Source organism: Erithacus rubecula, assembly GCF_903797595.1.
Source record: "Erithacus rubecula genome assembly, chromosome: 8".
NCBI lineage: Eukaryota > Metazoa > Chordata > Aves > Passeriformes > Muscicapidae > Erithacus > Erithacus rubecula.
This window is the reverse complement of record NC_136659.1, coordinates 3,039,665-3,053,615: the sequence shown is the minus strand read 5'-3', so window position 1 is coordinate 3,053,615 and position 13,951 is coordinate 3,039,665. Positions and strand designations below refer to the sequence as shown.

General features: G+C 46.9%; 1 protein-coding gene across 5 annotated transcripts in view; it reads right to left on the bottom strand.

The window, feature by feature from the left end:
• Positions 1-983: 983 nt before the first annotated feature.
• Positions 984-13,951, bottom strand: part of FN1 (fibronectin 1) — a 53,040-nt gene continuing 40,072 nt past the window's right edge. Inside the window, exons 32-45 of one of the 5 annotated variants that reach the window (XM_079311104.1) lie at positions 13,653-13,922; positions 11,692-11,879; positions 10,556-10,643; positions 10,220-10,396; positions 9,926-10,015; positions 9,543-9,722; positions 8,911-9,000; positions 7,787-8,250; positions 6,899-7,037; positions 5,873-6,037; positions 4,729-4,854; positions 4,125-4,231; positions 2,948-3,058; positions 984-1,716 (exon numbers count right to left, since the gene is read on the bottom strand). In XM_079311104.1, coding sequence (XP_079167230.1) covers positions 1,642-1,716; positions 2,948-3,058; positions 4,125-4,231; positions 4,729-4,854; positions 5,873-6,037; positions 6,899-7,037; positions 7,787-8,250; positions 8,911-9,000; positions 9,543-9,722; positions 9,926-10,015; positions 10,220-10,396; positions 10,556-10,643; positions 11,692-11,879; positions 13,653-13,922 — 2,270 coding nt within the window. In that variant the 3' untranslated portion in view covers positions 984-1,641. Of the gene's footprint in view, positions 1,717-1,757; positions 2,632-2,947; positions 3,059-4,124; positions 4,232-4,728; positions 4,855-5,872; positions 6,038-6,898; positions 7,038-7,786; positions 8,251-8,910; positions 9,001-9,542; positions 9,723-9,925; positions 10,016-10,219; positions 10,397-10,555; positions 10,644-11,691; positions 11,880-13,652; positions 13,923-13,951 lie in introns of those variants that run through there. The other 4 variants (XM_079311103.1, XM_079311107.1, XM_079311106.1 and 1 more) reach the window with 4 other exon arrangements.

Genomic DNA, 13,951 nt, shown 5'->3' with positions numbered 1-13,951 from the left:
ACTTCACAGGAATGTCCCCTGGGCTCCAGTGACAATGTCAACCAGCCTGGCACCCTCTCCCTGAAGGAAGCTTCCTCTGAAGCTGTGAGAGTGGCTGTAGGGAAGGGCTCTGGTGCTCTCAAGGTGTCCCTCCTGAAGCCTGCTGCTCTGCAGGATTAGAAGTGGACTGTGAGCTCTGCTTGGTGTCTGTTTCCTGGAAGGAAGGGGAGGTAGGGAATGTCCCTTCAGCTGATGTGTTCTGAGGAGCAGCTGCTGCCAGGCTGGGATTTGCACTGTCACTGTGTGGCACCTTGCCCCTGGCAGGACAACAGCTTCCAAAATGTGGAAATGAAAGAGAGCAGGGAGCAATCATTCTGGGCCTTGGCAACCAGTAACAGAGGGGTTTTATTTTTTTTCTTCAGCCACTAAGGGACTTTTGCCTGGAGTAGAGAGGCCTGACTCTGGCTGTTCCTGGGCTCTACCCAAAGCTGAACAGACAACCCTGTGGAAAAAAACTGCCAAGGGCTTAAATTCTGCAGGGCCTGGCAGAGTTGTGAGCACCCTGTGCTTTAAGGCACAGACAAACCTCTACAGGGAGCTTGGGGAAAAGTGTTTAAATGATTTGATCTTGAAATGCTCCCTGTGGGCAGGGGAGGTGTTTGCTGCTGGTACAAGAGATGGGACAGAGGAGAGGAGGATGAGCTATGACTTATCTTCAGTGTGTTGGTGAAGTGAATTATTTAGTGACAATGAGAGTTGTTTTTTAATCCAAAATATGCAGCCCTCACTTGGAGAAACCAATCTAGCTTAATGGGAAATGACTCCTGTGTGTCTCTGTCTAGGCCAGTTTTAATTCTCAGGTTTCTAGGGATGTGTTTGGCTTTTGAACAGTGGTGGGGTAGAACTGGCTGCTGCTGCTGCAATCCTCCTCCACTTGTCAGAGGTTTGGGGTGCTCTGTAGATAGCAATCCCTGACAGCAAGTGCCACATGCCAAGAAGTCAAATCATGTTTTCATGAGATGCTTTATTGTGTCCAGAGAATCCCAGTGACTGGAGCAGTACAGTGCGTGTGCAGCTGAGGGGAGGGGGCTGAGCAATCCTGACAGGACCTGCCCTGTGCTGTTTGCAAAGGCTGTACAGGTCCTGGCAGCGCAAGCAAAGGGACTCACTCCTGGCTTGGTTCCCTCTAATCAAGACTGGCTTTGTTTGCAGAAGGGTTGTGAGGAGCATTTTGTTTCCCTGCCTCCCCACCATGAGGTAGAAGCACAAGAGACAAGAAAGGGCCCTGTGCCTGTAACACCCAGGCTCAGACCCAGCTGGTGCCTGGCTCCTGCTGGGGGTTGAAGCTTTGAACACATTCAACTACACAGGTTTGGACAGCCTGGCTAATTCTGGCACCTCAGCCACTGAAAGCTTATTTAATTCTGGGCGTGGAACCACCTCTAGCTCAGTTCATGTGCGAAGCAGGGGCTGTTTGCCTTTCCCTCCCTTCCCCTGTCGCCCCAAAGCAAGCCTGTGCCTCCTGCCCATGCCATACCTACCCACTGACTGCACTCTATGGGGGCAGGGGTGCAGCTGGAAGCCTTTAATTAACAAACTGCTCTACCAATATTCTCTCCAGGATTACTTCACTCTTCTCTGGGATGTTTGTTCCATCTCGTGTTACTCCAGCTCTGAATCATCCCGCTCAGAATTATCCACCTCAGAATAATCCAGCTGAGAATAATCATCTTCATCCTAAATTCCACAGCAGCAAAGAGAATCACTTAAACTATATGTCTGGTTTGTAAATCTTTTTATTAAAAGAGTTGTTTTTTTTTCTTTTCCACAGTAGTAAAGCTTTGGCACTTACAGTATAAAAATAATCACTGATCATAATTACACCAAATTCCTCTTTTGTCAACTGCTTACTAAGTGTCTTCCATACCTGTTATTCCCATATAAAAACACTTGAAGGTCAGGGGAACAAAACTGATAAATAACAGTATGAGATATAAAGATACAGCTAGAAAAATACTAGGATCATCAAGAAAGAATTAGGACTGTGCATATTTTAAATATCACAGTGATTGGATTTGCAGTTCCTATCTTATTGCTGGCTGCACGCTTATGTGAAAGCAGAAGTGTTTGGTGGACTTTCCTATCCCTAAACCTCAGTATTGCTGTACTCAAATGTTCTTGCATAGCATGGGAACCTTGAATTTCTACACCCTCCCTCCCCTCTCAGAATTTTAATCCCATACCGAATTTGTGACTTACAACCTCTCCCCCTCCTCCCTTTTTTTTATTTTTTTCTTGCCCCATTTAAATTTGAAAATATTGACTGGAATTCAACAACTTTGAGTAAAAACCAAGACAATCGCTATCAATCATGAGAAAAGTCTGAAACACTCCAAGAGTGGCGCTTGGAGAAGCTGTGAGTTGAGCTTAAGCTGGGAAAATGGCTCCAGAGCAGGGGGCCATTCTCACTAGATGCAGTTTTGCTAGCATCACTCCAGTTTGGATGGTAATCGTGGCACAGAGGGATTTACACTTTGGTTTGTCTGTTGCCATGGCCGCAAGAAGTCCCGCTCGATGTTACTTTCCCCGTGGATGTTGTGTGTCTGCCTGTACATCTAGGGGCATGAAACACTCAATGGGGCAGTTGACGTTCTGTCGGGAGGGAAGGAAATCAGTTAGAGCTGCGTCCTGGGTGTGGTTTGTGCTGGGAGCTGCCTGGGGCCGTGTTTGCCAGCACAAAGCACACAGCTGGAAATCACTGCATGCACTAGTGCCTCAGAGCATGCATGAGGCCCTGCTGGGACTGTGGCACTGCCAGTGTGTGTGGAGGGTGAGCTCAAGCAGGTGTGTGTGCTGGGGGCCTCCATGCACTGCTGGGGAGCACAAACCGCGCGCTGCCCTCGCCCTCAAGCCCGCCACCTGAGCCACGATCACACCAGGATGGGGCAGGAAGGAAAGCTGTACTCACAGTGTTGGTGGCCTGGTGGTACCTCTGTGTGAACTGTGTGTAGGTGTGGCCAGCAGAGCCCTCGGGGGCCACCTCCACGCTGGGCCTGCGGCAGTTGTCACAGCGCCAGCCCTGCGGGGACAGAACAGCCCATCAGTGCCATGGCCAAGGAGCTGCAGGGCTCACAGAACCCCAGGCTGAGCCTAAACTCATCCCACGCCACTCCCCTGCCATGGCAGGGACACCTCCCACTAGCCCAGGTTGCTCCAAGCCCCATCCATCCTCCCCCTGGACACTTGCAGGGATGCAGGGCAGCCACAGCTTCTTTGGGCACCCTGTGCCAGGGCTCAGCACCTGCTGGAACCCAGAGAACTTTCTGCACTTTCTGACACTGACCCCCAGGAGAACACTGCTTTTAACTTGAGGCCTTGGAGAAGGCTTCCAAATTTAACTGATACAGTCACAAGTGTATAGCTTCACATAGTGAAAAGTTTTGAATTTCAGGTTTTAGAATATAGTAATAGGTATAGGACAAGATAAAAGTTCTTAGGCATTGTCTCTTTTCTCCTTCTTCAAGCTTTCAGGTAGCTTTTAGTTAAATAAAAAAAAAAAAAAAAACCAACCCACACTGCGGGTCACAAGTGTATAGTTATTAAGTAAAAAATATAAATAATATAGGTGTTAGCTTTTAATTAGACTATTTAGCTTTCAAAAACCTTCTAACTAACTGATTCATCTCCATTTTGCTCCCTTTTAACCAGCAGCTGAAACTGTTACAGAACTCTCTGTACTTTAGATAAAATTTAATAAACAACCAGGTCCAGACAAAAAAAATCCATTCCCTTCTTGTTCTAATCCTAACTCTGAGTAAAAGCAAAAAAAAAAACAAAAAAAAACAAAAAAAAACCACACAACACAAACAAAAAAACCCAAGCACCCTCACAGGGAAGAATTTCTTCCCAATATCCAATCTAAATCTACCCTCCTTCGGCTTAAAGCCATTAATTCATGATCATCATGGAGCTGCTCCTGTGTTACACCACACAGGCACCAATGCAAAGTACTTCAGTTCTAATTATTTTTTGTCTCATATAGGCCTGTTTTGACCCCTTCCATGACCTGAAACCCAGCAGTGTGAGGAGTGCAGCCCAGCACAGTCCATCCCCTGTGTCCAACACAACACATCCCTCCTGCTTACCTGCTGCCCTCCATAACAAGTGCAGGAGCAGATGGCTCCAAAGTACTCCTTCTGCCACTGCTCCCCAACGTGGTACATCTTCCCATCATCATAGCACGTGGTCTCATCTGTGGGGGCACAGCCAGAGCTCAGCTGCAGGCCTTAGGCTTGGCTTTAAACAGTCTCAAAGCAGCCTGGTGCTCCCTGACTGGCAGGGGAACATCAGACCTGTTCACAGCCCTCCAGACACTTTAACCTACAGCAGGGGGGTGCTTTCCTGACAAGGGCAATGCACTTAAGTCACAGTGTGATGGCCAGAGGAGGTTGAGATGACAGGCCCTGCAGGAAAGGCCAGCTGGGGTAATCCAGCCCTCTGAGAGTAGTGACATGTCCCTGGTGTGCAGCTCCAGGTGCTCAGTGGGCTGTGACCTGAGCTAACAAGAGGTTTTCTTCTTTTCAAGCTCAGGAATGTGAGATTTATGGCTTCATCTCTTGTGAGAACAGACTGAAGCTGTCCCCAGTTCAGCCTGAATCAGACACACTGATGATCTGTTTGTCCCCCTGGCAGGACAGTGTAGAGATGTTCCCGAGTGAGAGCTCAGACTAACAGCAGAAACACACTTACGAGGTTCACACTTGAATTCTCCTTTTCCATTGCCAAGGCAGGTGCAGCTCATCATCTGGCCATTCTCTCCTTGCCTGTCCCACTTCTCCCCAATCTTGTAGTTAACTCCATTGTCATGGCACCACTCTGGAGAAGGCAGAGGAACAAGAATCAGGAGTTACCCCACATGCAGCAGGAGGAAAACAGCTTGGCATTGTCTCAGGAAAGGCAGGAGAAACAATCTTCTCAGCTAATCTAAGTCCCAAGGAGGAGATGGGTCCAGCTCCTAGTTTTTAACTGCTGAAGGCAGTTTCAGCTCTGGAAAATGTGTAAAAAAGTAAGATGTGACACAGAGTGGGGAGAGGAAGTTTGGTTCATAGGAGGTGAAAAGAAATGAAAAAGAAATGAGAAGGAGAGAAAAATATTTAAATGCTATTTTTTGTGCAAATACCCAGCATAAAATTTACCACAATCTCATAAGACACAATGGGTAAGCCATGTGTATCAAATAATGAAATATAAATATTAATCCTGCAAAATAAGCTTATTTTCCTGTAAAATTAGGTGTCTTTACATAGACTCCTCTGAATCTATGCAAATTGCAGGAATAGTCTCTTTGCTGAGCTTATTCCACAATTTAAAAGCCTAATTTCAATTAGCTGAGTATGTGTTGTGTTAAACTGCTCGATCACAGGCTTTTGTTCCATTCCCATAGATCAAGTTGGATATTTTTCCATGTAAACCACAGCTCTGCAAAGAATAAAACTTAATGCCCTGGGCAGAAGTGTTAGAAAATTAGAAAACTGGTTTTGCAAGCTGCTTTGCAAAGGCTGCCTGCAATGCAAATCAGATTTATTGTAATACCAGCACGGGCTGTAATACCCACTGAAATCCATACTTTCCCATATTACCTAGACATGTCTGGCAAGATAAAAAAAGTCTCTTATCAATACAAAATTGATTGTTGCTTATGGCATTTCTGGATTAGATGCACAGCTCTGAGGTAACCAAAGTTTTCCATCACTTCTCATGATGCAAAACATCACTTTGGTTTAAGGACTTCAGACCCTGCCTTCATTTGCATCATGTTTGGATCAGGCTGATTCTGTCAAACATGGCAGTGGTGCTGGGGGAGAGTGGGGATGGTTAACAGCAAGCTACTCACTAGAAGAGTCACATCTGAAATGGCCACTGCCAAAGCCTAAACACTGGCACCAGAGCTTAAAGCCAGTTTCAGATAAGCGCTCCCATTCCTCGCCAATGGAATAGAAGGAGCCAGTGTAAGTATCAAAGCAGGTGTCGTCAGCTGGCTGGTTTAATCCTTCAGACACTGGAACAAAAAAGAGAAGAAACAGGCATCACACACAGCAATGGGAACTGCTGAAAAGACAGAATGATTTTCTGTGAATACACACTTTTTTCTTCTTGTAATATCCTGGCAGTAATGGAGCTACCCCATGGGCATATACTTGATAGTTGTCAGCAGCCCAGCTCCCTGTGATTTATTTTCCATTTGCATGTGTCAGAGCAGTTGAATGATAAAAAACTGACATGAAGGCTATTTTCATTTTGATTTGCCAAGTTTCAAGCAAGTGTGAGTTCTTGCATTTGCTGCTGGTGAGCAACATCCTGACTCTGCCTGTTTTCAGGAGAAAATGTGCTGAAAGATGCTGAGGAGCAGCAGGGGGTTGGTAGCTGCACATACACTTTTTTGGGGTGCTGCAGGTTTTATGTCATGGCAGGGGGATGGGAGAAGGAGAGCAGACCCTGTTCTTGGGCAGTGAGTGCCTTAGCTGGTGGGTGCTTTTCAGGGTGCGATGATCAGGGTCAAGAGCTGATGGTCCAATCTGTGACAGATACAAGGGACCAGTGATTCTGAGTCCCTTGAAGCACAGCAAACACCAGATCTCAGCTGGGGTGCTGGGGTGTGTCTAGAGCCACAAAGCACATTTCTCTGTGCTTACACAGCAGCTCAGGACAGCTTCTCATCCCACCATCAGTGTGTGTCAGTTATCCAAAACCAGAGGACCTCATGAATCACTTGTCCCAGTGTTCTGCTATGAACTGTACTTGTCAGAAGTTTCCTTTCTGAACTGTTGCCAAGTTTGGACACCAGGAAGGTTACCTTGAGTAAGGGGAATGAGGCAGGAGCTGCACAGGTTCAGTCAGATATCCTAAAGCTATTCCTTACCAGTATTGCCAACTGTGACCACCTCCTCCAGCACCTTCTGCCTCCGGTGATCCTTCAGGGCTTCCACTATGATGTTGTAGGTGGCCCCTCTTGTAAGACCCTTGAGTGTGGCACTAGAGGAAGTGCCAGGAACCCTGAACTGCAACAAGAGACAATGCCAGGTCACCAGAAAAGTGGGAGAGAATACCCTTTAGGTGCTACCTCTCATAGGAAAGACAGGGTGTTTAGGATGACCCCAATGTGCTGTATCATGATGGAGCAGACCACTCCCCTTAGTTACTCTGATAACTTCAAACAATACCAAGTTAGACTTGGCTACTCTGGACTACGGATCATGAGGGGTTAGTTTTGCCTTTTCAAAGAAACCAAGGGAGACATAGGAAGTGTTGTAGCTTGGAGAAGCAGCACCTCAATCTTTGAAACTCCCACTCAGCCTGCTGCCCCTTTCCCTGGTGAAATATTACTGCTGACATCATTTCAAAGTTTCCTGGATTTGCAGTTTTATCCTGTATGTTTTTCCATAAAGGAGATGAGGGAGGCTTTCATCTATTCTGGTCTCAGCTACGTGTTAAACAGACTCTTTAGGCTAATTCCTGCCACTCCCCCAGCAAAAGGACTGGGGCCCTGAGAGACTCTGCCTGAGGTGAGGCTACACCATGAGGCAATTACATCAAGATGGACAAAACTGGCACCAACACCAGTCTTTTATTAAAAACTTTTCATGCCTTCTCTCCTTAGACTTCTCTCAGGCAATTCCACACAGCACTGACTCCTTTCCTCACAAGCAGCTCCACACAGCATTGACTGCTCTCCTCTCTGCAAGTTGAGGAGAATCTCCCTCTGCACTACCCTCACGAATGGCGTCCCCCAACAGCGCGGCGGCGTTACCTGCAGCGTGTCCTCATCCTGGGTGACAGGCTGGCAGGAGATGATGTACTCAGAGCTCTCCAGCAGTGGCCTCCAGGAGATGGTGGTGTGGGACAGGGCCTCCTGGCCCGTGTCGTTGCGCCGGGGCCCGCGGGAGTGCGGGTAGGAGGGCTCCACCACCACGGGCACCTGGTAGCCCGGGATCTCGATGGCCTCGTCCACGCTGGGCAGCGGGCGCCGGGAGCCCGGCCGCAGGGGCGTGGCTGTGGTGGGGCCAGGCCGCCTGTAGCCGTGCTCCTCCAAGAACACCTGCTGGCCCTGGTGTCCCACGGTCTGGGGGTGCCCAGAGGAGCCTGGCAGCTGGATGCCGTTGCCGTTGTCGTACCTGTTGTTGGTGAGGTAAGGGGTCCCCTCGTCGATGGAAGGCACGTCCAGGATGTCGGGCTGGTTGGGGTGTGGTCTGCTGATCAACGTGGGCAGCTCATCTGGCCACAGAAAGGGTAAAGCCCATCAAGCAAAGCAACAATGGCATTTCCCTCTCTCTTTCACATCTCTTCACAAGAAATATGTTGGTATGAGTGATACTTTTGAACACTGCAACTCAAAGAAGCCACCACCACTGCTCAAATTGAGAAGAAATTATTATTACAAGAGTAGGTTAACATTTTAAGAAAAATCACTGATGAGGAGGAAGAAACTTGCTCCTTGACCATATTTGGATATCCAGCTTTTTTGGTATTTTGGTATTTTGCTTGCTATATGTATCTCAATCTTGTAATTGTGAAAGCTGCAAAGTAAGAGGAATCCAACAGGCAACAAATTGAATGGATTCTGCATTTGATGCCATCAAGTGTCAGACAATAATGTTAACCCTGACTTAATTATCTATGAAGTACCCAAGCAAGAATCCAGCATCAAGCACACTGTTCTGTTGCTAGTGTTCAAACACCAGTAAATGTGATTAATATGAATTTAGAAGTGTACCTCCTGTATCCTTAGAAAGGAAAATCTCCTTACACAGCCTATTTGATTCAAAGAAAAGGTGTGGCTGAGTGGTGGGAACAGGATATTTTTAAAAAACATTATTATTTCAGTTCTTCCCAAGTGGAAGATGTTGGCACACAACAATCCAGAGCTTTGTTTACCTGTCCTTTTTCTGCCAACCAGGGGTTCACTCTTCTGACTGTTCTTCACAGCAATGATGTAGATGATGTATTCGGTGCCAGGCTCCAAACCTAGGGAGAAAGGAGGGACAAGAACAATTTTAGACTTAAGAGTTGCTTTTCTTTTATTATTATGTGTGAGAACTAAGGCAGTATGAGAGGTGGGTGTAGCTACAGTACCAGGTTTGTGCATTTCACACCTGAGGTTTTCAGGAGAGTGCAAAGAGTTCAGCCTCCTGCTTCTCAAAGCAAGTTTGCAATCTGACCATGTCAGCTGGGATCATGCACCCAAACATAAGGGATCTTTAGCACATGTGACTGGTGGGGTGCCAGAATCAGAGTCTTTTTTTCCTTGAAAGGACAACTGTGATGGCAGTGGAAACAAGCATTGGATTGTCCATATGTGCTGGTTGTTCTGATCAGTGAAGTGGAAAGTGTTTGTAAGACAGGTGTGCTTATAGGACCACTCTCTAGAACTGGAACCCACAATAAAGGAACCAAATTTTCTCTGTCTACTAGCTAATCATCAGCATACTTTATAATTAGTCCTTCCCCCTCCCTCTCTCTTCAAATACAAGTGTTTCAGGTGAAAAGGTGTCAGACAAGGCAGTTACCAGTGATGGTAGCCTCGGTGGTGCCGGGCCGGGGGCGAGGCAGGACCTCCTTGACTGGTGAGCCAGGCTTCTCATATCTGATGATGTAGCCAGTGATCTTGGCTCGGGGAGGCTGCCAGGTGGCCAGCAGGGAGTTGCTCGTGGTTGTGAGAAAGTGCAGGTTGGAAGGAGCATCAATAGCTGGATGGAAACAAAAGGGTTTAACAAATCAAATGCAGTGAAACCACATATTCTTCACCTGAGCTACACCTGCCTGACACCCTTCTCCAACCTATTGCTGTAAGTCACAGAAAATATTAAATGTGATCAGATAGACAACTCCTAACTGGCCATATGTGATTACTGTGTGTTAACATGAGCAAGAAGTCAGACAAGATCATTACCAGTGGAGGCATCCAGAACCACTGGGGAGCTCCGTGCGTTCTCGTTCAGAGTGTACAGGTAGATCTTGTAGTCAGTGCCAGGCTGCAAGCCTAAAATAAGGTGGAAACACAAATGTTAGCTAAGGAGAAGAAGCCACCTAAAATGGCCATCAGGTTTTTCAACAACTTCTTCTTGGCCTCATTTTTTCCCACCTTTTGTTCCTGTAGTGTTTCTCACCAAGGATATTCAATTCTAAAACAAGAACCCAGTTTGTTTTTTGATATGACCCTGCAGCTGCAGAAGCCCCCACCTACCAGTGATAGTGTAACTCCTGAGCTCAGGACTGATGGTCCTCTGGATGGGGTTCTGGCCACCTGCAGGGATGGCTTCCACCAGGAAGCCAGTGATGGTCTCAGTCTTGGTCCTCCAGGTAATGGTGATGGTTGTCTCAGTGACATCTGTCACACGGGGCCTGCGAGGGGGACTCACATCTGCACCACAAGGAAAGGGCTCCTGTCAGCACAGTGGGACTGGGAATCTGATCAGCCAAGTGCTGGTAAGCCTGGGCTGGAGCTTTGGACAGAGAGCAGGCTCCCAGCCTCTGCACCCACACAGCACTGAGTGGTCATTTGGGGAGAGCCACCACTTACTCTCAAGGGTTGTGACCACCCCCTGGGCTGGTCTGCTGGTCAGGGAGTCCTTCAGGGCATACACACTCACTTCATACTTGGTTGCTACCTAGAATGGACAGAGTTATACCATGTTATAAGCAGGACCCAGCACAGGGGGATATACTCCTGCCTTTAGTCAGTGTTCAGTGAAACCACATTTATCAGTCAACACTTAGTGAAATATGAAACCTCAAAATAAATCAGGGAAGGATTGATGGGAAAATTCTAATTATTTCCAGTTGTAATAAAAGAGTAGGCATGGACCCTGACACACTGTGCACATGTGGGAGCAGAAGAAATCCTGGAAGCAGCTTATTTATCACCACTCATTTTAGAATCTCTGCTTCAAAGCCGATTCTTCAGAGAAACTGTAATTTCCTTCCTATTTTTCCCAGGGTTAATGGATGCCATTTGCTATGATAAGGAATCAAATAATGTGAATAAAAGAGAACTGTGAAAGTAACAGCATGGGGGGTTTTGTCCTTGGCTGCATCAGACCATGGGTCCACTTAGATTAGAATGTTTTTTAAGGCTCATTTTTGAAAAATATTCATAAAACTCCTTAAAAACAGATCAGTCGCTTTTTAAGATTGCAGGAACCATAAAAGCAGTTCTATTCAGCCTTCTCCAGTTCAGGAACTCCTGAAATGTTTCCAGTGGAGAAGATGGCTATATAGCAAATTTAAGCCTACTCACAAAAGACTTGCATTTTTAACTTATATTTTGCAGATGTCTTAAAAATAGGCAATAGACTGCCAGAGCTCCCATATCACAGCTTGAAATCTATGTTAGATCACTTTATCTGACCTCTTTTGTGAAAGATGAGTAAAAGCATTTTACTGGGCTACTTCTGATTGTGAATTTGGTAATCTGCATTTGATTAGGCATCCAGTCTCTCTGTGCTAGATGAGGAAGGGGGTAGAATGCAGCTTCAGCAGGCAAATTACTTGCATTTTAAAAAAGCTATAGTACCGAGTAGCTGCAGTCTGACTTGCCATAAGCTTCAGAGCCAGACCCTTAGGGGCTGTAATGATCTGCTCCAACTGAAGCTCCTGACATAGGAATCTGAAATCTCTTCAAAAATCTCCTTCCCACAACACAAAGAAAAATGTTACCATCAAGCCAGACACGACTGCAGATGTGCTGTCTGGAGAAAGGTTGATTTCTTTCATAGGACCAGTCTTTTCTTTGGGGTTCACTCTGACTCTGTAGCCAGTGAGGCGAACGTTGGGTGCATTCCAGTTGATGGTGAGACTGGTGGGAGTCACCTGAGTAAACTTCAGGTTTGTTGGAGGTGGAATTGCTGCAAAAATCCACATTGGCACACAGTTACTTTAAAAAAAGGCAGTCTTGGATAAGACAATATTCTTTCCTGAACACAAGACAGGTTTAGGCCAGGAAAGTGGAGTGCCTTGTGCAAACACAGGGATAAAGCTCTGTGGGAGGGTCCAGGTTATTCAGGAGGAGATTCTCAAATCTACAGTAACACTTTACAGCAGAAATAAGGAGACATTGAGGCTTCAGCCCTGAAGTTAAGTGAGCAATGACATTTGCTATGATATAAGGTAAAGGCTTGGGAAGGTGCTTAAACCTCTAGTAGGCCAGTCTGTTTTAATTATTCTACCAGTCTCTGCTTTTCATCACACAGCTCCTAGTTTAGTCCTGCTCCACTGGCCCCGTCTGTTCATTTCCAAAATACAATGGATGATTTACAAAAGTAGGTAGGAAGCAGGCTCAGGAATTGCAGAGAATGGATAAAAAATACTGGAAATGGAGAGGAAAAGCATTTTACAGCCACTTACACAGCCAGCAAGGCAATGGAAAAGCAGAGCTGTGGTGGCCATAAGGCTCATTACACAAGAGCCTGTCCACAAGCTAACACAATCCACTATTCTTACAAACAATGCTTGCCTAAAAAACAGGAGTGACCACTGCAATATTCTCTTGCCTTACTGTTGGTAAGCTTGGAGCTGTAAACACAGCAAAGATATACCTGAGCACAGTGCCCACTGTGGCACATTGCTGTCAAAGCCTTCCAGTTTCACAAAGTGAAAATACAGGATAATTCTTCCTTCTGGCTTTGCTCAGAACTCAATCTGAAGCCCATGAGAGTCAGTGGAAATTCTTGAATTACTTCAAATCCATTTTTTGAATAGCCCACAAAAGGTAAACCACAGAGGGTGGGTTTGAAAAAGTATTATATTTGCATTTCTGGCAGGTAGTCAACCAGCTGTTCCATCATTACATCATTTTGCTTCAGTTTAGCACAGCAGGTCTGTGCACCAGGACCCACTGAATTCATTCCACCCCTAGAATTAAAGTGCCAACTTCTCAGACACAAATGAATGGGAGACCTTTATTACACAGGTGCTACCTGCCTTTGTAATAAAGTCACATCTGGTAATGCTGGAAGCTTGCAATGGATTCCATATTGCTGGAAGCAACGTTAAGCTAATTTCTTGCAATAATTTTCCTTTTCATCAAGGAATATCCAATGCATGGAATTGCAGCTAGATCAGCCTGGCACAGAAGGGACTCTCCTGTGGAGGTGATGAGGGTGCAAGGGTGTGGGCATGCAGTGGGTTGTGGTCCCTAAGGCAGTGCCAGTGAGGCTCTGTGAGACCTGAGGGCTCAGCAATCTCCCAGCCCTTCCTGCTGATCTTTGGCTCCAACAGCAAGCTCCCTGGGGCATGAAAACTGCCCTCCTCTTTCCTGTTGGTCACTACCTGTGCTTTCAGGTGTCCCATACCTTGAAGGAAACACATGAGTGTTGTGAGAGCACTCACCGTGGATCAGGCTCCATGACCTGGGACAGGACACCACCAGACACCCCTCCCTCCTTTCTCTAGGATCTGCTCCTGCAATCCTGCTCTCTTGCCTGCCTTCCCTGATGTGTCTGCAGGCTGACTCTGCTGGCAGGCAGCTCTCTGGCCCCAGCTAAGCCATCCCTCAGGAGCAATCCCATCCCCTGGGCTGCCTCTGGGGCTGTCCCAGCGCGGTGCACCAGCTGCACATGGAAGCACACTCTAGCCCTGGGGGCTGCTGCCATGGCCTGCTGGGGGTGGTAGAGCTGTACCTGTGGACTGGGTCCCAGTGAGGGGCAGGCTCTCCATGTCATCGTAAATGGCAACGATATTGATAGTGTACTCAGAACCTGGCCTGAGGCCATGCAGCTCAGCAGTGTCTTCTTCGCCCCCTGGGGCCGGCAATAGCTCATGGATTCCATCCTCAGGGCTTGAGTAGGTCACCCTGTACCTGGTGACTTGCCCCTGAGGGCTTTCCCAAGCAATTTTGATGGAATCAACATCCACCTCAGTGAATGTTAGTCCTTTAGGGCGGTCAATGTCTGTTAGGCAAATTAACGGTAAGAGGTTA